This window comes from Anopheles cruzii, chromosome 3 (genome assembly GCF_943734635.1).
Source record: "Anopheles cruzii chromosome 3, idAnoCruzAS_RS32_06, whole genome shotgun sequence".
NCBI classification, from domain to species: Eukaryota; Metazoa; Arthropoda; class Insecta; order Diptera; family Culicidae; genus Anopheles; species Anopheles cruzii.
The window spans coordinates 47,660,575-47,688,295 of NC_069145.1; the positions used below are offsets into that span (position 1 = coordinate 47,660,575).

The 27,721-nt window shown below is 43.5% G+C and overlaps 3 protein-coding genes across 3 annotated transcripts; 2 read left to right on the top strand and 1 right to left on the bottom strand.

Moving 5' to 3' along the window:
- Positions 1-8,169: 8,169 nt before the first annotated feature.
- Positions 8,170-9,501, top strand: LOC128269645 (putative peptidyl-prolyl cis-trans isomerase dodo). Its single transcript, XM_053007020.1, has 3 exons — positions 8,170-8,379; positions 8,450-8,532; positions 8,604-9,501. Exons 1-3 carry the CDS (start codon positions 8,319-8,321, stop codon positions 8,943-8,945), a joined length of 486 nt encoding a protein of 161 aa, XP_052862980.1. The 5' UTR covers positions 8,170-8,318; the 3' UTR covers positions 8,946-9,501.
- LOC128269644 (protein penguin) lies at positions 9,050-11,208 on the bottom strand. Its single transcript, XM_053007019.1, has 3 exons — positions 9,765-11,208; positions 9,487-9,689; positions 9,050-9,421 (listed from the first exon to the last, which is right to left on the bottom strand). Exons 1-3 carry the CDS (start codon positions 11,206-11,208, stop codon positions 9,065-9,067), a joined length of 2,004 nt encoding a protein of 667 aa, XP_052862979.1. The 3' UTR covers positions 9,050-9,064.
- A 1,500-nt stretch (positions 11,209-12,708) lies between these two features.
- LOC128270501 (mucin-5AC) lies at positions 12,709-26,386 on the top strand. The gene is made up of 7 exons (XM_053007908.1): positions 12,709-12,882; positions 18,063-19,374; positions 21,672-21,942; positions 24,002-25,661; positions 25,728-25,886; positions 25,961-26,095; positions 26,187-26,386. Exons 1-7 carry the CDS (start codon positions 12,709-12,711, stop codon positions 26,265-26,267), a joined length of 3,792 nt encoding a protein of 1,263 aa, XP_052863868.1. The 3' UTR covers positions 26,268-26,386.
- The last annotated feature ends 1,335 nt before the right edge of the window (positions 26,387-27,721 follow it).

The window sequence follows — 27,721 nt, forward strand, 5'->3', positions numbered from 1 at the left end:
AGCACTCTCCTTGACCCATACACAGCGCCGGTACTAATGCCGGGCCGTATAAAACTTGACGAACCTTACCCCACCGTCTTGCCCACCCGCTGCTGTCACGGAAAATGATGTCACGGAAGTCACTCCACGTTTCGCGTGTTGGCGGTTCGCGGCCACGGGGCGCTCGAAGCAGCATGGAGGTCATTATTATACTATTTTTTATTTTGGGACGGCTGGGTCTCTTGTTAGGCAGACTTGTCGGACGTCCCAGCAGTGTCGACGGGCCTTGGCAAAAAGGATTGTAAAATTCTAGAACCATAAACATTGAAACGGTACTAAGCGGTTGTCGTCATCGACCCCATCCAGGAATGGGGAACCTATGGGGAACCATCGAAGACCCCCGCCCATGGCCACCCGCTGTTATTTCAAGCTTCTGTTGTCACTGTTCTGGCAACACATGACCGTGGCCGTCTGCCACGGTCGTGAATGGGCGCTTTGAAACGCTTTCGTTCCAACTACGTCGAACCGTGCAGCATTTGAGGTACAGGTTGACATTCTTATGGGTTAAACTGCTGATAAGAACCCATTTCTTTATCAATCGGTTGCCATAAAAAGTACGAGTGGGCATTGTTTTGCAACCAACGAGAACGTGCACGAGAAACTGCAACCTTCGGGAGAAGTTTCGAGTACTGACTTCTCGAGGACTTTCCCTTTCCCTCCATTTTCCTTCCTCCAATGTGGGGAACCGGGTGCGGCCGCCGTCGGTCCAGTACGTGACATCGATCATTATGCGTATTCGTATTGACATTTATTTGCGCCATTTATCTTAAGCTCACGCGACTGAAAACGAGACTGATAAGTATTGAGGTACTTGATTTTTCACAAACACAAAACATTCATCAGAACAGATAAAAGTGTTGTTACAAAAATTAAAATGTTCAGAAAATTATTCAGATTCATTATGATTGAAAAGCCTATGGAGTTTTGAGCAAAACATCAGATGCTCAGACTCACGAAAAAGATCGAAAAAGCTCTGCCTGTCACATCACATTCACTGTATTCATGAAAAACTGTCACCGTTGACGAAGGTGGGATTTGATGTCCCTCAATAAGGAAGTAAAAGCCCCTGAAAATTTGGACAGTTTTGCCAAATAAAATGGACAAGTTGCACTGTTGTGCAGGTAAATTTATGAGGTTAAGTTTATTGATCATGTTCTGATTAATTGTCCATAAATAAATGAGCTCACAACGGTGGAATGCTCCAGGGTTGACAGACTAAATCGTTGCGGATCTTCAAAACCAGCCGAGTATAATGAAACGAAAAAGTTTGACAGTGAAAAAGTACGGCTATTGAGAGTCTGTAGCCAAATAGAGCTGAACCGAGGCCACAGAACCTACACACTGTGCTACAAACTGGTGAACTAGTCGGGTATTCGACAGGCAGTAATCCCAATGCATGCATTGCAGAGCACGCACATGGATAACGGTTCTAGCTATCTTTTGATGCATGGTTTGGCGGAAGATGCACAATTTTAAATTCTACTGAAGGAGCCAAAGTAACGCAGAACTGTCGAAGCATCAAGATTATCTGCGTGAAAACGGAAGCTCTTTTTAGTCGTCTTATGTATACAATATTTATCTAAAATGCCCCTTGCCCCAACGAATTTAAAACATCCCATAAAACTCACATCGCCAAAGATACTATCGTTACCCGGAATGCGGTGTGAATGGAATATAAACGTTTTTCTTTCAACCAAAACAACACCCACCCCCATAAGTAGAATTTAGCTTCCCGTTCTGGTACACACTATATGCGAGTATGTTGTTTCTTTATCTGGCTGTGGCCACCAGACAACGTAGGCAGCACAACCCACTTGCCGTCATCATTGACTACGCAAGATAGATGTCGCACGCACCCTTAGCTCAGGCATCTGCTCAACGTCAGAGCCTAGTGAACTAATAAAGGAAAACAACTTCAGCCTGACGATGGGATAAAGTTGAGACAAAAGCAACATGTGCCGATAGAGGTGTATTTAGAGCTTGTGCCAGGTTCCTCTAGTGAATACCAGTGTGCAAATGAGCATTAAGTTCGTGTAGGCTTAGAAACAACTCTGCGAATGTAGTTGGATAAGCTGAGGTCCACAAACTTTAAGCGGTGAATATTACCATTATTATAGGAACGGACAGAGCCGCACCAAACACTAAGTTAAAGTTTATCACTCAAGTTGATGTAATTTGAACTGATGTCTTTTGCATAGTTAAACCGATAATTGGCTGCAGAGCAGAAGGATGATCTAAAGACCAGTCACGTGCTGTGAATAAGCCGTACATGTTATTTTGCTTTCTTCTAATACATTCTAGGTGATCTTAAAACACACCCTAATTTAAATCAAGTTTTTCTGCCAGAAAGTAGTCCAATTCTCATGTACAATAACTTGATTGTGTGAAAGGAAAAATTTGTAAAATGAACTGCTCTTAACTTCACAATGCATTTCGAGACCAAACATTTATACTAAGTTTCGGTTTTCGATTTGATTTTGTTAAATAATGAACACCAACGAAACAAGTCATTTTGTGAGCGGCGCTTGCAGTGTGTCAAACTAATGCACGAGCTGCCCACTGGACACATTTCACTGGTCCCTGATTGTGATACGGAGCTGTTTAGGAAATGATCAAAATTTGACACCTGAGAGAGTAGCTCAAATATTGGTAACTAAATTGGGTCAAACGCTTGGGGCTGGCAAGAGTGGATCGACAGAAAGTTTACGCAGCACCCAATGGCGGTAAAACGGTGATATCACAGAAGTTACGCCATCAAGATAACGTTTTCGTATATAAGATCAGTTAGGTTGGAAACGGTTCATGCGTTTGCCGTGGTTCATGGTACGTGTTCGATAGAGCGACAGTTTGAACCAGGCCCGATGGTTTCAAAATGGGCTGCAGACAATAGTACATAACGGCACAATTTAAGAAAAAACACTCAAAACATTGATTCAGCTTGATACAAATTGATATTGATGTATGAACTTTTTAAAACAAAGTGGACATAAAATTAGGAAACTTTCCTCAACGAGCTTATGTTGAAGTACCGCTAGCTTCAGTAGCAAGAATCTGTCTCAAAAATGAACATGGTTTGTTTTAGTTCCTTTTTGGGCTAATTGCAACCTAACATGAGTCATCGAAAGCCATCCCTAAGTCCCGTGAATGAGTCCCACGGGTCCTACATTGCGCCTGAATTAACGCACTACAGTTGGAAAGCATTTTCGGGAGAAAACCCCCGTTAGGATAGCAGGGAGAAACCAATAATGGCATGCTCAGGGCCTCTGCAATTTTCGCGGTAAAGTTTAACACATAGCGAATTCAACGATGTGTGTGCAGTTATTCCTCCGAAGCAAAATGCTCGTCAATCAACGGCCGGGAAAGAATGTCTTTCCGGGGCGAGGGTAGGACGATATATGAAGGTACATCAATTTACCATACGACCCAAAATCAGCCCGATGTGAGAAGGAGGGCGCGACAGCACACGGTCGGAGAGCACGCCGGCACGGCGAATGGAAAGCTGAGCGGACTGGGAAGTAATTTCAAAGATTAAGTGCCGGAAGAAATCGCTAAAGTAGAGCTGATGCTGCTGCAGACGCATCATCGCCCGGTTCGTAATTACAGCCTGCCGCCAGAGCGCGCCGCAGCACGGATTTAATGGTAAAAGCCGGGAAAACAGAATGAAAAAGCGGCTACTACACGAGACATCATCAAGGCGGTCGACGCCAGTCGACGATGCTGTGCCTCCCGTACGCCAAACATGGCATTGCCAGAAGCTTGGGAAACGTGCTTCAGTCGATAAACATTATCAAACACAGCGCGATAGGAGAGCTGGTGCTAGACCAGTTGATACTGGATCCACCAAACGCACAGTACATGAGGGCCACGAGGAACGCTTCCTTATAATCTTACACTTATCTTTCGGACTCCAAATCCACCTCTTCTAGTATCTGTGGCCACGATTCCACAAAATGCAGCACTTCAAAAGCATTTAAAGTCAATCGATCGACTCATTAGTGGTTAGCGTAGCTAATTTCTTGGCTCGATGAAGTAGAAAAACATTCGTTAAAACGCCGGGTTTTCTTTTCCCTGATTGTGTTAGACCACATGCTTAGCCTCTTACGTTGTTTCGTGCATATCGCCTATTCTCCTGTAGATTGGAGTACTTCCCATAAATCCCCTACAAGAACGCTGACACAATGAATGACATAGGCCAGAACTTTTCCAAGCCACCAAAAGAGTCCGCCACGCCAGAATCTGTGTTCGCGTTGAAGCTTTTGGACAAATTCCATCATCCATCGATCAGAGCAGCGCAGCATGGCAAATATTGACCTAAATAATGGCATTCCCTATCAGGTCGGTTTCTTTTCCAACCATTAGTGAACGTTTGGAGCATGTCCGACAGATGATCCACGACGACAAATTTTATCTGCATATACGATAGGATAACAACATTTAGGTGCAATGTTATGTAAGAAAATTACATGAGCAGTATAAAAGAACTACTCATTTCGTTATCAATGTGAGGGGGGTAGTTTCTGTTGGTTCCTATCTCTTTATTGAATCCTTTTAGCCCTTACCAATTTGTTAAAGCTACACACCGTGCATACTTTCTCTTGAAAACATGAACTAAACAAGGATTACAACACTATTCAAAACAAACAGGTTGCAGTCTGAGAAAAACCCCTTCTGCATAGCAAAGTACTATGACCTTAAAAGCAAGCAAAAGCGATGAAATAAAACAGAGAATCACCAATGACACATAAAAAGAGGTTTAAAAAGTCTGTAAAACTCTACTTATGAACTGTTTGATGTTTGTAAATCGAATTAACTATCCGAATCAACTAGCTACAAACATTTGATGATGCAAGAAACGCATATGCAGAGTAGTTTCAACTTGTTTACGTACACATGCCGATTTATAGAGCCGAGCCCCTCGCTACTCTGAAGTCTGTAGAGAACTAAACAAGCATCAAGCACGTATCGTAAACAAAAACCGACGCATCTACTACTGTTTAGTTTCTACATTGTTATTGTTTGTAAAAACTGTATTACCAGTTTCTTACCTGAACGTAGTCTTAAACTGAATACCGAAAAAAGTAAACACCACGTTTGAAGAGTTCTAAGTGTGTGCTCTACTAGACAGTGCAATATATTGAGTTTGCCTTCAGACAAGTTGAGTACCGCCGCTAAGACGATATATTGGGTGCAAACACACGGAATGTAGCCGTAAAAAGTAGTAATTTATGTTACAGACATCCCAAACAATGAACCACACAGTGTCTGCCTTGAAGGAATTGTACCAGAAAGGGGTTCTTATACAACTGTTACGTGCCACGGTGATTATTATTTTGGGATATTTTGTTCATCAAGTGCTTTCCTGCCTTAAAAAATCAATTTCTGAGCAGGTATCGGAACAGGAAAGTTTGTTTTCACTAAACGCTATTTGAGAAAATGGAGACGAAAAATGAAAACGACACGTTGGAGAAAATAAAAGTTCAGCCATCAACGAACAGTTTTCAGTCAACGAGCTGAAAAATGAAAAACATGACAAACGAAAAACAAGATGATCGTACGAAAAGGCTAAAAATTCGAAATTGAATTTTGTTTTCATCATTCTGTTTAATAACTATATAAATGTTTAATTACTATAAAGTACTGAATGATTTATTATCCTTCGAACAGTATTGTAACCCCGTGTTTGATAGTTTTTGGACTTGTACCAAGGCTATTCCTATTGTCGGTTTTGTGGACCAACCCAACAGCAAACCTTTACCGTCGATCATGCAGAACATTGCCCGCTTTCATTAATGTGTTTTTAATCAAACCTTCAATATGAACGTTCACGTTCGTATCGAAATCGCTCTTCATTCAGTTGAGTTAAAGTTTCATAAATCGTCATCGATAATGCAACTATTTTTCTCAAAAAAAGATCTCAAACACCTTACATAGGCACATGCCATGCTTAAAAAAACAATAAGAATTATTACACTTCAGGTGTAAGCTGCTTGGCGCAAAACACCTCCTTCGTAAAGTGTATATTAACTGCCAATGTAAAAAAATACATGACTAAATGCAGTGAAGACTTACCCTTTTCTCTAGTTGAGCATACGATTCCTTTAAAACGTGTCTATGCTTTGCATCACTGTATTATTTCGATTTGATGAAGTGAAACTTGCGTTTCAATGCCACGACGTTCCTTTCACGACTCTCTTGCTCCTAAGTAGTGGTAGAGATGGTGGCAGTAGTAGCACAATAGTAGTAGTAATAGTAGTAGTAGAACAGAAGCGTATGCACGCACTTTTGTTTACTTCTTTTTCTCTTCTGTTTCTGCTTTACCACTCACTCTCTCTCTCCTATCACACCTTTTTTTTCTCTCGTTCCAGCACTCGATTTGATGCCACGATCAAGCCACGTTTGAGAGCAGCGTGTCGCGGATCATCACTCGGCCGTTTCTCTCCACCCACTGGGACCATCCACGATCGACGAATGACTAACAAATAATGTGTCGCTCCCGCAGCTGGCTAGCTGGTTACTGCACACGTAAGCACACGGAGCCACGACCGATCAAACACGATCGTCATACACGACACAGCTGATCTTTTCAATATTTCCACATCGATAAACTGCACATTCGTACACATAACAGATTGCCTCTGTCGGCTTCTGCTGCGTGCGTGTACGTGTGGTGGATCGCGCAGCTTTCTCTTTCTTCTGTCGCTCTACGATGAGATGAGGAAGGAAAGAAACTTTTTATTGGGATGATGCACCAAAGTAGCCGTTGGGGGCCACTTTCAGCTAAAGTCATTTTAGGTTCCACTGTTGCGTTCGGCTGCTGTGCGCGAAGAAAGCACGCAAGATGCAAGATTGCAGCCGTAGTCGGAGCATGCAATCCAAACACTTCACACTCGCTGTCGAAAATGCCTGGGGCAGCGCAAAGGGCGAACCTCACTTTTGCTCTCGGTCGCCGGATACCGTTTTGCGCTTTAAGACTATCGCTACTTATTTAAAAGCACTACACAGTGGAAATGGAAAAGTTGGCTGTGCAAAGGAAAATATTGAACTTGGTGCGAAAACTATGAAGGCAAAGAAGATTTCTACTTCTACTTGATGTTGTTTTCATTTTTGATGGCCAGTGACAGGTAGTTTTCCGCGCTGCACCATTCCTCACCCTCGCAACAATGAATTAACTTTCATTAGGCCTTAGTAAAAATATTACACAGAGAGTACGTGAAACAATGAATGTTATCGAAGCACGTAAGCAACAAACATTAAAACAAACCTTTCAGCATTTGTTGGGTCTTCTCTTTGGCACTTGCTCTCACAGGCGCTAAAATACACTTGTTCACTCTCTTCACGGAGATAAACTTTTCCCCTCGATCACACACATGCACACACTTTTTGACAACACCCACCCACCCAACAGAAGCGCGACCACTCGCCAACCTAGTCGAACAAGCAGCAGTGGAAAAATGGAAATTGGCGATTTTCTTTTGCCAGCCCCTTTCACTTGTTCTCCTCAATGCACCTGGTGGACATTGCGCCTGCCAACACCAGTAACGGGCGACCCTTATTTTCCCCCGTTACAGCGCAATTCCTATCGTCCTGATTCCCCGTCGATTGCTGAGTACTGTTATCCGCCCAGAAAAAGCACCGAATTGCGAATGGTTTACCGTTTTCTGTTCGACAAGCTTCGCCGCCACACAGTAGCACTGCCTTTTCTTTACTTTTTCACATTCCACGCAGAACACCGAACGAACTCCGCGCTGCTGATCCGTCCGTCCGTCCGTCCGACTGAGTTGTGTTCCGCGTATTAACGGCCAAGTGCTCTCTCCACCACGCGATTCTTTGGAGTTTACTTTTCCACACAAAAAGAAACTTGCTCACTAACACATGCAAAGGCCTTTTGACAGTTCCACACGGGCCACAGTTGATCAAACACTGCCTATTTTTAATTTCATCGTAAATTTTGTTTTTTAATTGCTATTATTTTATAATTTTATAAGTTCTTCGGCATTCGAAGGGCTTGTTTCTAAAACATAATAAATCGTACAAAAAGTGTTTATAATTTGTTTGTGTTTGTGTTGTTTCGTTAACCGTTTGTTCCTTGTCAAATCGGCTGTGCTGTCAGAATTGTTGTTGCAACTGCGCGCCTGTACGAAAATTGCTTTTATCTCAGCTTGTAGAGAAATCGTAAATTTTAGCTATTTTCGCGTATTGATATCCCTGTGCAATCCACGCTCGACAGTTGCTGAGAATAGCAGAGTTTCTTTTCGACATAGCAAAACCGCTGCTACGCCATGTCCGATGGTCAGGAAAACGTTCCAGAAGGATGGGAAAAACGTACTAGCCGGTCCACAGGTAAGCAAAGGCTAGCACATGCCCTAAAGCGTTGCAAATTGTCTCATTCTGGTTTTGTACAATGTTTCAGGAATGACCTATTATCTGAACATCTACACCAAAGAATCCCAATGGGATCTGCCCACGTCGCCGGCTGAACCGGCGAACTCCAATGTAATCCAATGGCTCCGCTGCTTCTAGCCAATCTGACAATGAAAGATATTTTTTGTGTGCTCCTCCCATAGGAACCTTCGGAAGTGCAGTGCGCGCATCTGCTCGTGAAGCACAAGCAATCGAGGCGGCCTAGCTCGTGGCGTGAAGAGAACATTACCCGTAGCAAGGACGAGGCGATCGAAATCCTAGAGTGCTATCGCAAAAAGATCCAATCCAACGAAGCCACTCTGCAGGAGCTTGCCCAACGATACTCGGATTGTAGCTCAGCCAGGCGGGGTGGCGATTTGGGCGTGTTCAAGCGCGGTATGATGCAGAAACCGTTCGAAGAGGCCGCATTTGCCCTAAAAGTGGGTGATATGTCCGACATTGTCGACACTGATTCGGGTGTTCATTTGGTACTACGGTTAAAGTAGAGCGAAACTAACCTTAGCGTGGCCAATGTTGTATTAGCCTGAACGGGGAAACAACGTGAACTTCTTCAATTTTCATTGTGTATTATTTATTATTCTTATCTGGTTCAACTCAAAAGTTATTACAGCTTCAATTTCTCGGTCAACAGTTTTCCTCCAGTGTGCTTTTGCGTCTTCAGCTCCTTTTTCAAGGATAGCAGTTTTTGTTTCAGCAATTGCTGCACAGTTTGCGTTGCGTTTTCAAATACAAGCAGTAGCAAAAAACAAGGACGATTTTGGCCAATCCACACCTTCAGCTGCTCCTTAGATAATTCTTCGATAACAGCATAGCCGAACTGTGGAACATCATCAGAATCGGGGTTCTCTTCGCGCTTTTCCCGGTCCTGTTTAATGAGCTTCTTAAGAGCAATATGTACACCGGGATGCTCTATGCCATTCACCAGCGGGTTGGTGGACAGCAGTTTTTCGCGAGATGCAGCCTACAAATCCAATGAATCATTCATGTTAGTCTCGGTTAAAAGGCATCAGCAATAAACATACTCACTTTCTCTTCCTCAAACGGACTTTTTTTAACTTTTTTAATCTTACGCTCAACGGGTTTTCCGTTTTCTTTCGGTGGTTTTTTGTCTGCCTCCACTGCAAGTATGGATCCGTCCAGATTGATTTCCTGCTGGTGCACTTGCCACTCAGGATCGCAAATTACCTTCGCCAACGCCCGATGCAAACGCGCAAGCTGCTCTCCTCCAACTAGAACCAAACGAATACGAGAAAATGATAACTAATTACCCACAATCTCATCCCTCAACCGAAGTCAATACATACAATTCTTCAAAATGGCGGCAGTAAGCAGAGCCGTGTGGCCACCGCGCAACCAAAAACTGGCATTCTTTTCAACCTGAGCGCAGAAACTTTCGGCCGCCGATGCAAACACCTCTTTTCGCCGAACGTCTTTGTCTTTTTTGCTATGCTCCAGATAGCTGTCCAACAGTTCAATCTGTGCCGGGTGTAGTAGTTGCGTATCGGCGGGAGAAAATATCCAACCGACCACTTTCCTTCCCCACTCACCGCTGCCGACAATGGGATCGATTTGCTTTATAATCGGACCGACAACCTGTTTACCGAGACCGACTGTGTCGTCGTAACAGTTCAGAATGCACATTATTAGCCGGTGGCCGTGCTCATGGATGGAAAGCTTTTCGATGTACGTTTTTAACGCTTTCAAGGCCGCCCGTCGCTCCTTTGCCACGGAGTTTACGAAACAATAGATGGCCGATTCCGTTCCATCTTTCGTACTCGAGATCGACGCCAGAAGAGGCAAGTACAACTCGATCACCTCCGTTTTTTCTACCTGCCCAGCCTCTGGCAAGAACTCAGCCAGCAGAGCGTGAATCAAACTATTGTCAGTCAGCTTCTTATTAGCGGCCTGTACCAGGTGGCCCTTCACAGTGGTCAGTACGTTCTTTTTCATGTACCCATTGGTCTTCCAGCAGTCCTTCATCGTTTGAATTTTGCTGTCCTTCTCGATCAGGTACAGCTCGGAGTAGAATGCTTGTCGCATGAATGTACGCTGCTCGTTCGTTGCATACTCGTTATACGCGGCATCGACAATTGCACCGGAGAACGCATGATTTACCATCTTAACTACATTCTTGAGAATCGCATCGACGGCACGGTGCCACAGCTGCTTCGATCCGTGCTTAAATAGGCTCGTTATGCAGTGACGACCATACTTCGACGTTGCTAGCTCGTAGACTGTTGGCAAAAGTCTAACTGCAATCTCCTCGCACAAGCTTTCGGACGCATTCTTGATCATGCACTGGATAACACGAGCAGTGTCGTGCGAAGTTGCTATCTTTGCATACGCATTCTCCTTTCCAAGCAGATCGTGCAGCTTCTGGACGAGATCATCCTTATTTTCGGCAGTTTTGCGCTTCAGCTTCTCGTAGATCTTCTTCGAAGCCACGCTCAACTCGTACAACTCTTTCGATCTATTTTGGCGACGCTGTTGACGCAGCTCTTTCTGCTTCGCTTTTAGTCCATTCCAGTACTCCTTTTTCGATTCCGGTGTATTGGCAACGAACGGTTTTTTCACTGGCTGTTCAATAGGTTTGCCTTTCGGTGTGATCTTTTTCTGAAACGCTGCCGGCTTTCGAAGAGCCGCCTTGGTGTCATCCTGTTTCTTGAACTTTTTCGTTGGTTTGTTTGCACCGGTCACTGAATCGTTCTTTACTGACGAAGACAACGTTCGCTTTTTAGTTTGTATCATTTTTATTGATTGAGTTGTTTAACTAACTCAAATATGAGTTATTCAAACTGTTTCAAATATGAGCACACGAGCACAAATCAACAAAAGCACGTTGTTGCTTTAACGAACTGGCTCTTTGACAGCAATCGGCTGAAGTTCCTTTAATGATCTAATCGTTAGACCACAATCTCAATTAGACCGTTTTGGAGAACCCACAGTTACATGAAAAGACGGTTTTAAGTACGTTCATTACGACAAGAATAAATTACTACGAAGCATTTAATGAACTCATACCAGCGGTTTCTTAGAAAAGGTTTCTTGTAGGAGGGGAAAACAATATAACAACAATACTTTTGACATAGGGCTGGTCCAAAACTATCTTCATCGATTTTTTCATACTTACAACCGTATGTCCAGCTTCATAGCCAAGTTGTAGCATGTCCCAGCAAGGCACATTTGATCTAACTATCAATTCGACGAAAAATACTATACCATCAATTATACAGTGAAGCGACGTCTTGTTTTGCTTTGGGAATATGGGCTAGCTGTTATAAACATAAGTGCTGGAATCGTTGAATCTCGCAGTTTTTCGTCGATGACTTTGACTTTTTCCTTTTGCTTGTTTCACAGTCTCTCCGTAAAGCTAGTTGTGTGTTGTGTTCGGGTCAGTTCAATGTCTTTTTCGATATCTATATCTGTTCCGCCGCACGTCGTGTATTCACGATTCTGTTAAGTACTTTTAATGAGGCATTGTGTTTTATTGTTTTCACAGTTTCGTTAAAATTGCGAATTTGTGTAAGATATTTAGTGTACGCACGATTTAATGGGCCTTCAAAATTATCAAATCAGGATCGGCGAGTCTAATGCAAATTCCTGTTTTTGTCGTGCAGCATTGAGCATCTTCTGATGCAAGAATTACCAGATTCTCGGGGCCAATGTAAAATGCGAATAGGTAAAATCGTTCGAAAAAAGATAAAGTGCGACGAGTGGAAAAGAATCCGGAAGTAAACAAGGCATCCACTGCAAGTGTCGTAAAAGGGGATGAAATATGAAACGCAAACAAAGTAACCCGATCCTGCACAAACCAAGTTCCTGGTCGTTTACTGTGAGCTTTGGTCAGTTAAAAGGGCGAATCGCCAGAAATTGATCACTGGAATAATGTCAATTATAATATGTAATTCAGGTCAGCTCACACGCCGTACGGTACCCGGAGTGTCGAAAGTGGATTTTAGCGGCCTACCGTGACCTACTCTCCGCAATCGTAGCATTGTCATAGTGTCTCGCCTAAAGTATAGGAAGTGTGTGTTCACTTTTCCGCCTCTGTATCTGCAACGGCTTGAGTAAAACGTGAAAGGATCTTGCCAGGTGTGCGGCATCTGCGAAATGGCCGTGCGGAGGTGCAATGAAATGTGATATCGTCGATCACTGGCTGGTCGTTGCTGGTCGTTGCTGGACGATAAAAAGTGATCGTACGTGTGGGAGGCTTGAGTGTATGATAAGAAGTTTGAGAGCGGTTCCAGAATGGAACCGGGAACGGGCACTACCGTTACCTCCACGGCGAGCAATAGTGGCGGGAACGCATCTACTAGCGTCGTCATGCGTCCCCCGCTGACGGCGTTGTTTCGTGAAATTCACAAAAATAGCTGGCTTCGACGGCTCAACAGTGACAGCAGGCGACCATCCGTGCTGAATAAGGTGCGTATACGACCGCAATGGTTGGCGGGACGGAGTTATGGATGGAATTGTTCATGTTGAAAGAGCGGCTACCATGCAACTTGAATACACAATGGAGTGGTGCACAAGGTGTACGATTTTGGACATTTTACTCGAGTTTATTTGTTCAGCAACGGCAACATAACGCAAACCGAGCAGAGGCAAATAGATTTGGATCGAATTATAAAACCGCATGCTTTGTTTTCGTTTTTCTTCACCCATTGCCTCGTAGGAAGCATATGCGCGCTACACGATGGGGCAATGCAACACTCATCTGGATCACACTTCGCAGGTTGTGGGTTGTGTAAACATATTAAATAACTGAAAATACGGTCGATCCAGAAAGAAGATTGAATTCATTGAGTAAGCTACTTGTACAGACCACTGCTCAACAAACCCCGTTTTATAATTTTCAGTTTTAAGCATTATCCAGCTTATCAGACCGAACAGAATGGAATGAATAATGAAGGAATTGGTACCTTTGGTTTACTTAGCATAATATTAGATAATTACACAATAAATAGATTTCTTGAAACGATAGATATTGTATTTTAATACCATTTTGTAACACCAAACTTGTTGTTTAATTTCACTTTTTATCCCCAAATGGGCTTAGCAGTAGCTAATTGTGTTGCGTCCATTGCTGTTGGACCCAGTTTTATTTTCTCATGATTCGAAAAAAAAATCTAATCCGATCTTAGATCGTTCATGGAGCCAAATATGACAGGAACAATCTGCCGACCATTGTAGGGCGCTTCACCAGTTCTGTGTTGTTAGCTAAAGGAATGGATAAATAGTTGGTCACAGAGTGCAAAAAGAGTCAAAGTCTTACTTTTCGCATCTTTTGACCATGGTCGACCCCTTAAACAGTACCTTTGTTCCTTCCAATGTCACGTCCAGCTGCCGCAATCATCTAGTGTTTTGTAGGTTTGTAGGGAACCGGAGCTGGTTTTCCGTTTGATGGCGTGCAGAACGTGAACTGTGTGGTGACTACAATGATGATTTTTTGTGCTGGTGTTGCCGATTGTTTCCAAGATATGTGAGAAAGTAGGCATTGTTGGCCTGCGGAAGGACAAACTCAACAATATCCACATTAGTAAAAGCTCCCTTGAAGGGTCTCCCACACATAAGATCGGTCGACGTGTAATGTTACCAGCATTGTGCTTTTGGTCAGCATTTGGCCCTTGACACACCAGGAATGGGATGGAAGTGAGAGCTGTCTTTGTATAGCAGATTTTACGAGTAATCTGCGCGAGTACCTTAGCGACCGAGTTTCTTGGTACGACCTTCAGTTGAAGGGGAAAATTTTCATCGCATTGGTGTATTTGGCATATTTGTTTTAAAATCTTTTGTCTTATGCTGGCTCTCGATGTTTGTTTTAAAGATATTTCTCGCAGTAATTAGTAACAAATTTCATTTAAACTTCGGTTCTACTCGAATCGACAGAAGTAAATGATTCAATATACATAATGACTTAAGAAATTTTTAAAGTATATTGTTCTGAATTTCGGAAGATGTTTAGACACAGTCCAACTTTCTTGAAGTATAATTAGTGATCAAGAGTTCTGGTGCTAGAAAAGAAAATGATTTTTCCAGCAAATTTTCAATCAACTGATTCAAATTGCGATTGCTACCACCATTTGATACCATTTGTAGTATTTGCTTACCTAGGGAATCGGAATGCAATAATTTCGTTTTGCCGATTTTTCTTGGCGTGACACCGTACTTGATTTTCACGATAGACGAACATGACACAATATGCAGAAACGCATTGACTGCTTCACATGCAACAATAAAGACATAGACAACGATAGTCCTCGGTTCGCGTTTCAACGAATCCCTTCAATCAATCACTTTTTTCGATTCCCTTTCATCTATTCTAAAACCGCCCCTTCTTGAAGCCACGGAAAATAGGGTGTGATGGGTTTGGCGATGTCTTTCAATGTGGAAAAAAGTAAACCTTAGCCATCAGACCATTAGCAAACTTGAATTTCGGCATTTTGCAAACGTTTAGCTTACTAAAACATGTTTATTCAGTTCCGCATAAGGTGGTGTTGAAAATGGTTCAATTTTTGAAGATAAATTTCATTTTTCGACTAATTCTGTTCAATATCAGACTTCAGAACTTCCAACCTTCGTTTCGTTCATCACAGCCAAAGGGTATGTTTTATAGATTCCAGTTTTACTGAAGCTGCGGCCATGCTACTTTTAGAATATATCGATATTCACTTCATCGTTACCATTGCAACAAATCACAGACACGCCACAACCGAAGCTAGAAAGCTATTATCGAAAGATTCGTGTAATAGTTTTCAGATTTAGTTCAATCACACCCACAGCGGGGCAAGTTCTTTGCAAAACATGAATGTTGCTTCAGCTGAAACCAGTTTTAGTGGCATTTTTGCAACAGCACCGAACTGAACGATTTCTGGTCGCAGTGTACACGTTCGATACTTATACGTCGGGTTCGTTTTCTGTCTTTTTTATTAAGTTCGGCGTGCTTGTTACACGATTGTTGATGGCGGTGGCACTAAAAGACGTTCCCACACATTTCGGCCTCCAATTTCGTGGGCAAAAAAGCCATTCCCTGAGACAAGCTGCTGCCTGAGCGAGATGACTTTAGGGTTCTCTTCTCTTTCGTTAAATTTAATCCGTTTGCCTCGCCGGATTCATGTCTTGATTTCCTGTCAAGGTTAGGCACGGAAGCGGATTAATAAACGTAGCAACAAAACGAAACCCACAGACAACAAGACACGCGGCATCTCTTATTTGATAAGACTCGTCGTCACCAGTATGTCGTTTGCAGACTAAAATGATTTCTTTGTACTTTAACTGAGAGCTGGTTTAGCCATAGAGTGCTAATATTAACGTTTCATAACACCACAACATAATAGAATATTTTTGTACTGAATGTTGGTTGCCTTTGTTTTTTGAGTTTGTGAAGAGGTGTTTAACATTCATTACTACACGTATTTTCTTTAAATTGTTTTTGATGCACTCTACATACAACACAACGATCGAGTAAGATATCTTTAAATTGTTTGTCACTAATAATTACTTGTCTCACTTGTGAGACCTACATTTAATTATGTAACTTGTATCAAAATATATTTGTGAGATTTTTAGCTTCTTTCATCTATACCGACATGCTCTTTTCCTAGTTTTCAGTTAAAAACGGTGTTGGTTCTAATCGAACTAGTGTATAGAAGAGCATGGGAATTCATTTGCTTTAGAAGAGAGGAAGCGTTGATGTGGTTAGTTAGCCGTTTGAAAAAACTAAGCCCTGGCTATCTTACCTTGTTTATGGCTCAACGAATCCGGTTCAATTGATACCCTTGAGGTCAGAAACTTCGATTCTAGTTCAACGTTCCTCCGAAAACGTCGAATAGTAAATCTCGAAAATTTTCTTTGAATTGATTAAATACGTCAAACATAATACAAGTCAGATGGTCAATGGACCAAACCACACTTGCATATTTAAGCATTGATTAGGCAAAGGGGGAATAACTAAGGAGTAATCAAATCATTGCTGAACACTAAAGCCCTTTTGAGATTACTGCCGAAGTTTCGAGACGTAATATGTGGTTCTATAAATATTGCTGACAACGCAAATCAAAGAGGTGCCCCGATAGTTTTTGATGCTCGTTTGGCGTTGTTTTTGTAGATCGGAATCTACAATGATCTGTTTCCACGGCTCTAAAAATTGCCACATCTTTAAGAAATTCCAATAGAGCAATAAACATTGGCAAGCTGCATCCTCTTAATAGCTGCAATCTCTAAAGCAATTGTAATACTTTGCATTGCATATGCTTTTCCTATAGCGTCACAATTCTAAATGATCAAATTGGGTTTTAATCGCTGACACATAAACTATTTTCATAATTTGCTATTCAAACTTAATCGCTGCGTGTGAACGTATGAAAAACATTCCACGAAGCGTAAGATCGCAAATGCGACCTTATGTTACACCCGCCTCACGCATGTTCACGACCACACACCGCTGTCGCTTGCCTAATGGGTAAAATTGCGATTTAAGAGATTTTTTAAGTTGCTTTTGTCTTTACCACGCAACCGTGCGTTTGGCTGGCTGCTTATTTTCACAATAGAGACAACGGATGTGGCATGACGGGTCGCTATGCTGCATAACCGTTCTCTGCCCGTGACAGCAAAACAAATTGCAACCGCAAAAAGCGTGAACAACAATAATGAAACAAAACCGCGAGACGCGACACTAAATACCAATCCGTGGGCCGAGTGCGTAGCGTGAAGAAAACATTTAAAATATAGAAATCGTTGATCTCTTCAATGACCACCAGGAAGAGCGGTCAACATGAACACAGCTGCCAAGTCCCGCAAGTGCAATTCTTCGCCAAGAAATGTTTTGAGCCCGTGATGAAGAAGTAATGGGATTCTGTTTCTGTTTCAGCGACGATTTGGATGTATGTTTGCTCCATTTACAACAGATCCATTTTTCTGGAGAAATGACTGAAACATAACTGAACTTAAAACCGGTCAGCGTGCAATAATCTAATGATTTAGACACCTCAAACCGTTAGGAACAAAGTAGGGATTGACTGTAGTATGGTGGGTTCCGAATGTCGAAAGTCAAGGAAGTAGAATGCCAGCGACTGCACAGCCAACAGGTGGTGAATGCCGCACACCACCAACACGAAACCAACTCTGCAAAGGTGGGCTGCGCATGCTAAGGTGACTAACACACCAGATGGCTTTCACGGTCCCACCTAAATGGTCTGCTGGATGGAGGCTGAAACATCTGCTCAGCTTTCTCACTGCGTAACGTGCTGCTGGATCAAGATGTTGCCCAGAGAAAACGATCTACGATGAAGGTATCTTGACCAAGATAACAGAAATAGAGAGGAGTGTGTCTTATCGTCACAGCGCTTTAAAATAAAGCAACTGAAAAAAAGTGTTCGTATGAAACTGCAAATTGATTATCAGCTCGTGCTTTTGATCGTAATCGTAAATAAACTTAATCGATCTTAATCGAAATAAAAATAAATAATCGGTTTCCTGGGCTTCTTCCGGACCGGGTGCCAAAAATTATTGTAAAAACATTTGCATTTCAAAACACTTGCTCAACACCACTATTTAATGCTGTTCTAATGTAGATGAATGACGGTTTATTCATTTTCTCGTTTTAGAAACCTGATCGATACTGGGTGGTGTTCTGCGTTCACGATGACTGCGAGGCGTTCTTGGAAGGCTTCAGCGACCCTCGGCAGGCGCCATCTCACGCTCCCGAGTGGTCGCTGTCGCTGCAGACCGTACAACACATCTCGCACGCCCTGGTCTCGGTGGAGCAGGAATTTGAATTTGTGATAACGCTGGGAAGCGAGGTAGCTCGCTTCAATGCCAACACCTGGGAGTGCATGCAGGAATGGGTGGATTGCTTGCGTTCTAAACTTCGTGAAATGAAGCTGCTGTCGCCGAAAGAGAATCTCTACTCCCGTCTACCGGAGGTGAGGCCTCCACTGGCGCCGACACGCGACCCAACCTCACCGCTACCAGCCACTCCGCCGGTTCCGGCAGCCATCGTTCCAGGGATTGAACGCGTTCAAACTTCCTCCCAACTGCCACTTCAGCAAAGTTTAGTTGAATTTAATCACTCTCAGAGTCACCAGACGGCCGTGGCAGGCCCGAGCGGATCCAATTCTTTCCCTACAGTGGGACTATGTACTTCCACAACAACGGGTCAATCTGTTTCCCTTCCGGCTTCGGCCATTCAGACGCCGGGATGTAGTTCTAGTGTTAGCTTACCGGCCACTAACACAGGCACCACTAGCTCTACGTCATCTTCATCATCATTCTCATCAGCCTCGTCATCATCATCGTCGTCATCGTCATCGGGCAGTTACTCTTCCACACTGACGTCAATTTCGTCCTGCCCGAATGGTGGCCTCAACCCTCCGGCGATGTCCAACACCTCTACACAGAATCTCATGAACCTTCTGTCGAATCCGCTGCAAGCGGTCAGCAGTATTAACGCTCAAAGCAAATCTATGCAAAATCCGGCCCACCCTTCAGCGGACGCTTCCTCCGCTTCGGTCTCCGCAGAACACCACGAGTTCCCAGACGAACTGCTCAAACGTATGGGTGGTGGTGGCGGCGGAAATACTCCTGCGCCCTCATCGAACCTGCCGAAACCACAAAAAATAATTACCAGAGAAAATGGCCCCACCGGTGGTACAGCGAACCATAATGGAGCCGCTGGTGTTCAACAGCAACATCATCAGTCTGCTGCAAGCGCCGCTGCTAGCTCCTCGCTAGCGACTACATTCGTGAATAACGTCCTGGCAGACCCCTCAGGAGCAGTTGCTTCGCTCAAGCGAACCGATAAGCTTCTGCTGGATGTACGTGGTGGAGGAAGTGACGAAACAAACGCCTGTGATGATGAGCACGTCGCCGAAGAGGGCGGAGTGCTTGCCCGCGACAACAATCACGATAACCACGATGGTAAGTGACGGAATGCCGTACTCTGGTCCAAACCGTTACTGTGAACAGATCATCCCTCCCTCGCAGGGCGTCTAATTGCTCTCAATTGGGCGCAGACCGTCACAAGGCAAGGCACCGGAAAACCCACGGTCGTTTGATTGTGAAGCTTTTTGATGACATTGTGGCGACAACCGCCATATGCCTCTGCCATATAGCGCCCTCCTAACTAATGTATCCACATACCATCAGTTGACCAGTTGACCGCTAGCAGCCCCGAAGGAAAGAGAGTGCGTTCTACGCACTATTGTTTGTCCACGTAGCGGTGATGGGTTGGGTGCATTACTCACTCGGGTTATGGCTCGAGTGACTCACCTTCAGCCGCCCTGGTAGATACCGTTGTCATTTTTAACGTGCATTGCACAACTCTAGCAAACACATGCTTTTTGTATATATGGGTGCTTTAAAGAGGTCGGAGACAGTATGTCCAAGATTTGTGAATCACAATATGATTTGTGGAACGAAGAACTTATTCACACAGGCCGAGCCGTGTTAAGCCCCAACAAGCACCTTAACAATAGCCACAATCATTTTAGTGCTCATTTTTGGTGCTTTGATAGTCAGATCGTTCTTATAATATAGAGAAAAATGCATAGAACTTTTGTATTCAAGCAGCTTCGCTTGTTGTTGTTGTATGTTTTTCTTTCACCGGGATGTTTTTCAATTTTCGAATATTATAAACTAGGCTACGCGTAATTAATATCGTGAGTTGGAGAACGCAAAGTTGGGTCCGATACCCTACTTGGCATCGTGTTAACTTTCGTCATTAGAAAAGCAGACACATACTTCCATCGGTGAGACGCAAAAGGACACGTTCGATTGAACAGCTTCGGCGAAAGCAAACCTTTGATGTTGCTCTGTTTCTTTATTGTTCCACCGTTGACTCCGGATCCGCGATCGAGCAGCTACGTGTGACTTCACAAAGTTTCATGACAGAATAAAATTCTTTTTCGTATGAATTGGCTTAGCGGTTGTTGTTGGGCATCGTTGGACTCTTTTTTTTAGAACTGCCCTCTTGCCGGAGCGCAAACGGTGGGTCAACTGTGTCCATCGTGGTGGTGGCGGTGACATGTTCGGACTACGATTCTGTACCGGAAATGGCAATCCCCTTTTCGGATAGTCTCCAATTCTGCCCGTAGGCAGTGGTCAATATTTGCATAAAATTGTCTCGTCTTCTGTTGCTCAAGGCACGCCACGGACGAAGAAACGAACGTTTCTCAGTTGTACGTTCATTTTTTGCCATGACTGAAATTATATGCCGTTGTCAATGGTGACACTTTGCTGTCTAATGAGAAAGCCTTAAACGTTTTAGTTTAAATCGGAATCGTCGGGCAACATTTTTTGCACATTTTCGAAACAATATTACATAATATTGGAAGATTATTTTATTACGTATGCAAAAACATTGAAAGAGTTTCTTTATTATATATCAATACTTTATATATTTATCAAATAACTTTCGGAACAATGTTGGTTCATGTGATCGTGCTGCAGAATGATTCTTGCGTACTTTGTCCTCTCTCTTTTTATCGTTTACGACAAACGTATCAATTGTTGATCGTGAAGGTATGCTATCGTTCAGCTGATTATAATGGACAACCTCCAGCAGGTCCCGATAATAACCACCAAATGTATAGGATTACTTTACTGGTATAGATTTTATAGGGTAGCTTAGGATCGATGGAAACAACTTAACATAATGGAATAGTGGAATCTGTTCCAGCGAAAAAATCCCTTTAGATACAAATACTTCCATAGTAAAAGGAAATAAAGAAACCACCAATTTATGCACTTTGATTTCACCAATAATGCTTAAAGCAAACAACCAACTGTACACAAGGCCCGTCTAGGGAAACCCTTTTTAGGGGTATAGGACCCTGATAGGTAAATTGCAATATAAGCCTACACCAATAGAATGCTTGAAACGTTCGTTTTACTAAAGGAACGAACGAAACGATTTTTCTATCATAAAGGAAATGTTCACCGACCCATTCCTGTTAATCAATGGTTTATAGCAGGCAATATTTCTGTACGTCTCGCAGTTTTTCTTCTCTTCTACCCTAGAAAAAATCGACGAAGAAAAATCCTAATTAAATCTAGCATTTCTCATTTCCTTCCAATTTTGACCTTTTCCCATGGACGTTCGAAACATAAACGTGCTGCCGAAGTGTTGAGTTTATCTATTTCTACACCTGTGACGAGGAAGGCACGTTTGGTCACTTGTGTATAATCTCTATTTCTATTTATTTTCTTCATTACAGTCGTTGTCAGTGCCGGAAACGACGGCAGCTCGGAGGGCGGAGAAGAACAGCAATCCTTGCATCAGCGACATCTGCAACACGCATTCGCAGAAATCTCCCAAAAAGGAGTAAATGATTGCCGCAGTGTCTGCATGTCTAATGGTTCGGAACCACTTCACCCAAGCAGTCACAACGATGTTGTCGTCAGCAGTGAATCACCAACAATGGCCTCCAACTGCGGTGGAATGCAACCCAGCAGCATCGTGTCACCTGCAGCAGTATCTGGTTCGAGGTAATATCTTCCCCTAGCCACAATGATCTCAACGGTATATCAGTTTGTTTTTCGTTCATGAAGAATATTATAGAAAAAGCATATTGCAACCTCCACATGTGATAGGACTATAGAAAATCAGTTTTCCTTCAGCAACCAAAACTATATTCAGTCAAGTCCGCCTATGTAACAATATCGCGACGATCTACTTTGCCAAACTACTTTATAATTTTGCCAAAGTCACAACGCATTAAGACCCACTGGCAACCTGCCCTATCTTTGTCTGTTCTGGCAGGTTCAGAGAACGACAATGTGCGTTATGAAAGCATGTGATGGCTCTGGAGTTGGACCTTCTATTTTTTTTTTTATTTCATGCTGATCGTCGAATTGAAAACGAAACACCAACGCATTGCATGACATTATCGAGAAAATGACCATCCAACCATTACCATCCATTTGTTTATTGTTAGTCCAAACTGGTACATTGTATTTGTTGTGCATGAATTTGGAAGTATCTAATATAATTTTACTTCTTATATTTTAATGTGTATCAATTTGAATCTTGTGAAATTTTACTTATGAGCAGTTTTTATTCAAATTTATCGAATTTATTCAAAGGACCTTCGTATCGAAACATTACGTGGCATCGTAGATGATGCTGGATATGCTTCGATCATCTAACATTGCCGATTTCATAACTTCCTTTCCAGTCGTTACTTCGTACGTGTCAATGGAGAACCAACAGCCAACAATACACTATTATGGCCATTTTATTGTTTTTACTCTGCACGTTCAATTTATTGGAGAGATTTTCCCAACTAAACCAAAAAGTATTTAATTTAATCTTATTTCGATCAAAATTAGAGCGATCGGTTGCGTTTGGTCTGTGGGATGTTGGCAACTCTCCATATTATTTTTCCGATCGCCGACACGATGAAATTGAAGCGTTGAATGAGTCTGTTCCTTTTTTCACCAATTCCTCATGGCGTGGCTTTACAGCGGTCCGAAATTGCCGAACAAAACGTTGCGACATATCGATTAAATGCATTCCACCGGCGGATTGTGCTTGAATTTCGAGTGCTTTCTCGCGTACTCGGAAGTTGGCGTATAGTTTCGAGAACTTTCGCTCGAGGTAACTTTCAACCTCGTCACGACCGGGGCTCGGTGCCCCACCAGCGGCTAGCATCTGCGGTTGTGGGTCAATCGTTTGCGAATGGACAGTACTAGTAGGCGGCTTCTGTTCCATCGCTCGCCGACAATTTATGTGCGCCCTGATACCGTCTAGTACCACCCTCAGCCATTTTTGGTCATCCTTGTGCAGGTCTTCGGGAGGATTCTCAATCTCTGAATCAGGATTGTCAATGATGTCCGGCACTGCAAGCAACAAGGCTGAGCGTAAGGCATTTTCGAGCTGAGTCCGGTACTCGGCTGAATTGAGTGTTTGGCGGTCGGCAGTTAACGAACTCTTTTCTGTATGAACCATCTGCAACGGTTCCAGAATGCCATCTCCGACGATTTCGGGATCATTTTCAAGCAGCGCTTCTAGTGGTTCACTTAAAAAGCGCGTAAATATGAAGGGATGCGTCAGATTATCTTCGCGCAATTGTTTCACCAACAATGCTGCGCAACGGTTTCGCATAACCTTTTCGTTCGGTTTCACTTGTGCGAAGCGCTCAATCCACTGGGCAGTTCTTTTCACATCAGTCAGCTCCTGGAGGTTTAGAACAAGTGCCCGAAGTATCTGCAGCGTTGTGGCGTATTCTTCGTCAAGCCTTTGCTCATTCTGATTCGCTGGACTCTCCCAATTCATGGTTTTTTGAGAAAATAAATGAGTAAAAGTATCAAAATAGAACTGGTTTCGCTCGTCGTTAGCTAACGTTTGAAACTAATAGCCAGGGCTACTGAGATGTTGTTTAAGCAGCAAAATTATATCGCCATCAGGGTGCCATTATAATTACTCGTATTCAATGGTGAATGTATTCGATATTTCATTATATTATATCTACTTTATTGACCTACGACCTCCTGCCAAAATCATTGTACTTAAACCTGCTTACATGTTTGTCTATGTGTTTTTTAGGATCGACCCAAAACGATCGTCTCGGAAAATCTCTCCATTGGCAGTGCAATCTTCCCCACCGGCAGCATTGCATGTGGAACAGGTCACGAACGTAACGATCATACAAGTATCCAACAGTAGCACCTCGGCTACAACTCCCTCACCAACGATCACGACATCGTCCCCGAAACCGATGCCTCGGTTTAACTTTCTGAAAGCGAAACCATTGCCAATCGCAACCGTTGCCACAACCGTATCGGATGATGACGGACGAGGGGACAATAATTACAAAAGCAACGTGCAAATCATTCCGTCCAACGTTGAGTACGAGCAGCCGAATTCGTTGAATGAGGTTGACCATCTAATGCAACCGTCGATCATTGCATCAATCAACGAGCAGCAGATCACTACCGTAACCGTGCCCAATGTTCGACCTAGCCCGGCCACACCCGCAACGCTTGGCCAAGCTCCCCCGCCTACGGTACAAATTGCGGTGGCAACTTCGTCAACACCCATTAAAGGACCGGAAAATAACTTCGGTACCGTGACGCAGATTTCCGTCAATTCAATACCAGCACATGGCGGAAGTGTTGCAGCGAAAAGAAATCCTCCGCCCGCACCTCAGCACTATGAGCAGGTGTTTTTTACAAGCTCCAGTGTACAGGTGACGACTGGTGCAGCGCGTGCAGGGAACCCTTCATCGTCGGTAGACATACCTTCCGCTGTTCCGGTGGCAGGCGGTAACAATAAGCTGGCTGCGGCAGGAAAGAGTAGTAAGGTTTTGCTGCTAAGTAAACAGCAGCGTTCGTCTAGTCATTCCGAAATCGTGCTCACTCCTGTCGGTGGACGAGCGACCAAGAACAGCGGAGGTCTGCTCGGTGGCGGCAGTAGCGACAAGGAGAATCATGCCCACCACGTACCGAGCGGACCGTCCTCTTCCAAACAGGGAGTACTTCCTTCCGCCAGCAGCCCAGCGGTACCGGTGCACCTGGCTGGTGGAAGTCCCTCGAAGCGACCCGCTGTCGATAGGAACATTTACACCCCGCACCCCCAACGCGCTCCTCTCCTGCAGCGAGGGCTTACCGAACTTGTGTTGAGCACCCGATCTTCGCCCACGGTGGTTGGAAGTACAAGTGCAGAGCCACCGGTTATGAACGGACGCAGCCGTAGAGCGGCCCCGATCGAGAACAAGATACGCCAAGATCATCTTCCTCCGGAACAGCGTCGCCGCAGTTCATCAACTTCGGATGCTCGTCAGGATGCGGTTGCTCGCGTCGTTGGCTCGAGTCCTGCCGGGGGTGTAAGCCGATTGCAGTCGCCCCCACAGCCATTCCGTCCGCATCATCCACTGATCAATATGACAGAAGGTGTAAACGCAGTCGCCGGGAGTGCTGGAGGCAATCGGAAACTAACGCTTCGCGAGCAGCAAGTGTTTCAGTTGCGCCGCGAAATGATGCATCCGGGTGGCGTTAGGTTGCAGTTGCGGCGCAAGGATTGCATCAACTCGATCGGGCTCGTGGATGCATTCGGGGGCGTGTGGGTAGCCGGATGGAAACAAAAAGAACATCCGGTGCTCTACAATGCCCTGCATATAGGCGACCAGTTGATTAGCGTAGCGGGCGTAGCGATCTCATGTGCGGTCGACGCGCACAAGACCATCCGAGCAGCTCCGGGTTTATTTGTAAGTTCTAGGCAGCGGTGGGCGACATTGTGTCGTAGATTTTTCCAATTACTCTTTCCCTTGCAGGTAGAGCTGATTATTCGAAGAATTCCTTTCGGACGTGTCTACGCCATACGGCGCGAGCTAGACGGTCAGTGTTTGGGGTTGATTCGGGATGGTAACACGGCCACTATCGTTGATGTGGTTCCAAACAGTTTAGCCGCCCGGCATGGGTTACCACCAAAGGTACTGTGACGATAGCAAACGTGCATCGTTGAATAGTTCGACCCGAAAACTACACTTCCGTTCATTTTCTACAGGCAAAATCTTGTGATGGACTGTCACTGACGTTTTGGGTGTTGACAGAAATCAATGGGCGTCCATTGAATCTGTTCTTCAAGGAACACGAAATTCGTGATCGGCTGAACGCCGTCGGACGAGACATTTCTATATTGGTACGTCTGCGAACTGCAAGCCCATAGAACACAAAAGGAAATTATAACTGATAAATGTTATTTAATTTACCATAAAATTGTATCGTTACAGGTGCAACCGGCTGATTTGGTAACAAAGTTGAAAAAGCAGCTGAAATCATTGCGCGGCCACAAGGATTTTATTGTGCAATAAAAAGGGTAATCGAGTCGCATTGAGTGTACTCGTTTGAGGCGATCAGCTGTGTGTACTAGTGACCACGTGAAAGTAGTGGAAGAAATGCGTAGCATGATGTGTGAGAAAGAGAAGAAACACTAAACAAAACCGTTTGCGAGACTTGAGTTTTAGAAAAAATTTATTATGTAATGTAGGAAGGTGTGAACGCTAGAGTTTTCCGTGAGCCTTAGCGGCTGTTACTGCAGGAACAGTAAAATGTGGTATTACTTATACTATCTTGGATATAGAATATATAAAAAATACTAAAGTCGATCAGGAGCGTGAACGTAGCGAGTACTACCAGTGAGGGAATGAGCGTGGATTGCATGTTTAAAAATATTTCAATCGAAAATATTGGAAAAAAATTAGAAATGTGTTGGAAAATTTGAAATGGAAGGCTGTCGAAGGTAATTGCAAGCTTTCTACATTCTTCGGTGAATGGTTAGTTCAAATTTATGCAACTAGAATTTGTAACAATTGAGACCACACATATTGAACTATACATCACGTTCGTCGTACACAATGAGTAGAAAAGGTACCGTTCTACTTTTGCTATTTAGTGAACAGCTAGTTTGGTATCGGACAGCGAAAGGATACCGGTTTTAGTAAAATTGAATTTTACAGAAAAACAAAATACGATAGTACAACCAATAGTGCAGCGTTTCGGCGCTTTGCTACACTACATTTATAGAAACAGGAGAAAACGATTCTAAACAGCACTTCTTTGGTTCCTCGACTAACGGTGCTTCCGTCAATCGTCCATCCGTCGTGACACAAACAAAATTTCTCAACTGTACCGTGAGACTTGATAAACAAAACTAAAAAGGCTGTAATTATTGATACAAACGTACCGTGTGCACTCTGCGGTCGAAAATTCGCGTCTATTACATTTGTATCACAAACTGCTTGGGTATGGTTAGAATGGATCTTGTTTACTGATGATAATACAAAACTAATACAAACTACCCAGTGATATTGCATTGCCGATCAAAATAGATAACTATGAACAAAACGATAGTCATTATAAACGATGCTCCACTTTTCTTTTATATCTCATTAAAATTAAATACAACATATCGCACACCAGGTCACAGCTAGCAAGCATATGAAACGAATGCATCATTTTAGAGAATAGCTTGAACGAACTTATCGTACCCTATTGAACTTAAAAGTCTGATCGAATGTTGTAGAACAAACCATGGATCCGTACATTTTGCGGAAATCTTTTTATATTCAACACATTTAAAAAAAACGCAAAACAACTCTGCATTGTACCCAAAACTGTAATTGTGGCAAACCAGTGTTTAGGATTGCGTAACACTTAGAGAAATTAGAATGATTTTTGTTTTAGAAAAGTGATGATATTATTGCGTGTTTGTTTTTCTGTTTTTGTAGTCATGTTGGTAAAACACTCGAATAGTTGGTTCCTGTAA

Coding starts and splice junctions, on each gene's coding strand:
- LOC128269644 (XM_053007019.1), bottom strand. CDS start 11,208: ATGATACAAACTAAAAAGCGAACGTTGTCTTCGTCAGTAAAGAACGAT. Junction 9,690..9,764: donor TGCCGCCATTTTGAAGAATT/GTATGTATTGAC, acceptor GTTTGGTTCTAG/TTGGAGGAGAGCAGCTTGCG. Junction 9,422..9,486: donor GTCCGTTTGAGGAAGAGAAA/GTGAGTATGTTT, acceptor TTGGATTTGTAG/GCTGCATCTCGCGAAAAACT.
- LOC128270501 (XM_053007908.1), top strand. CDS start 12,709: ATGGAACCGGGAACGGGCACTACCGTTACCTCCACGGCGAGCAATAGT. Junction 25,662..25,727: donor GAGCAGCTCCGGGTTTATTT/GTAAGTTCTAGG, acceptor TTTCCCTTGCAG/GTAGAGCTGATTATTCGAAG. Junction 26,096..26,186: donor GACGAGACATTTCTATATTG/GTACGTCTGCGA, acceptor GTATCGTTACAG/GTGCAACCGGCTGATTTGGT.
- LOC128269645 (XM_053007020.1), top strand. CDS start 8,319: ATGTCCGATGGTCAGGAAAACGTTCCAGAAGGATGGGAAAAACGTACT. Junction 8,380..8,449: donor ACGTACTAGCCGGTCCACAG/GTAAGCAAAGGC, acceptor ACAATGTTTCAG/GAATGACCTATTATCTGAAC. Junction 8,533..8,603: donor CTGAACCGGCGAACTCCAAT/GTAATCCAATGG, acceptor CTCCTCCCATAG/GAACCTTCGGAAGTGCAGTG.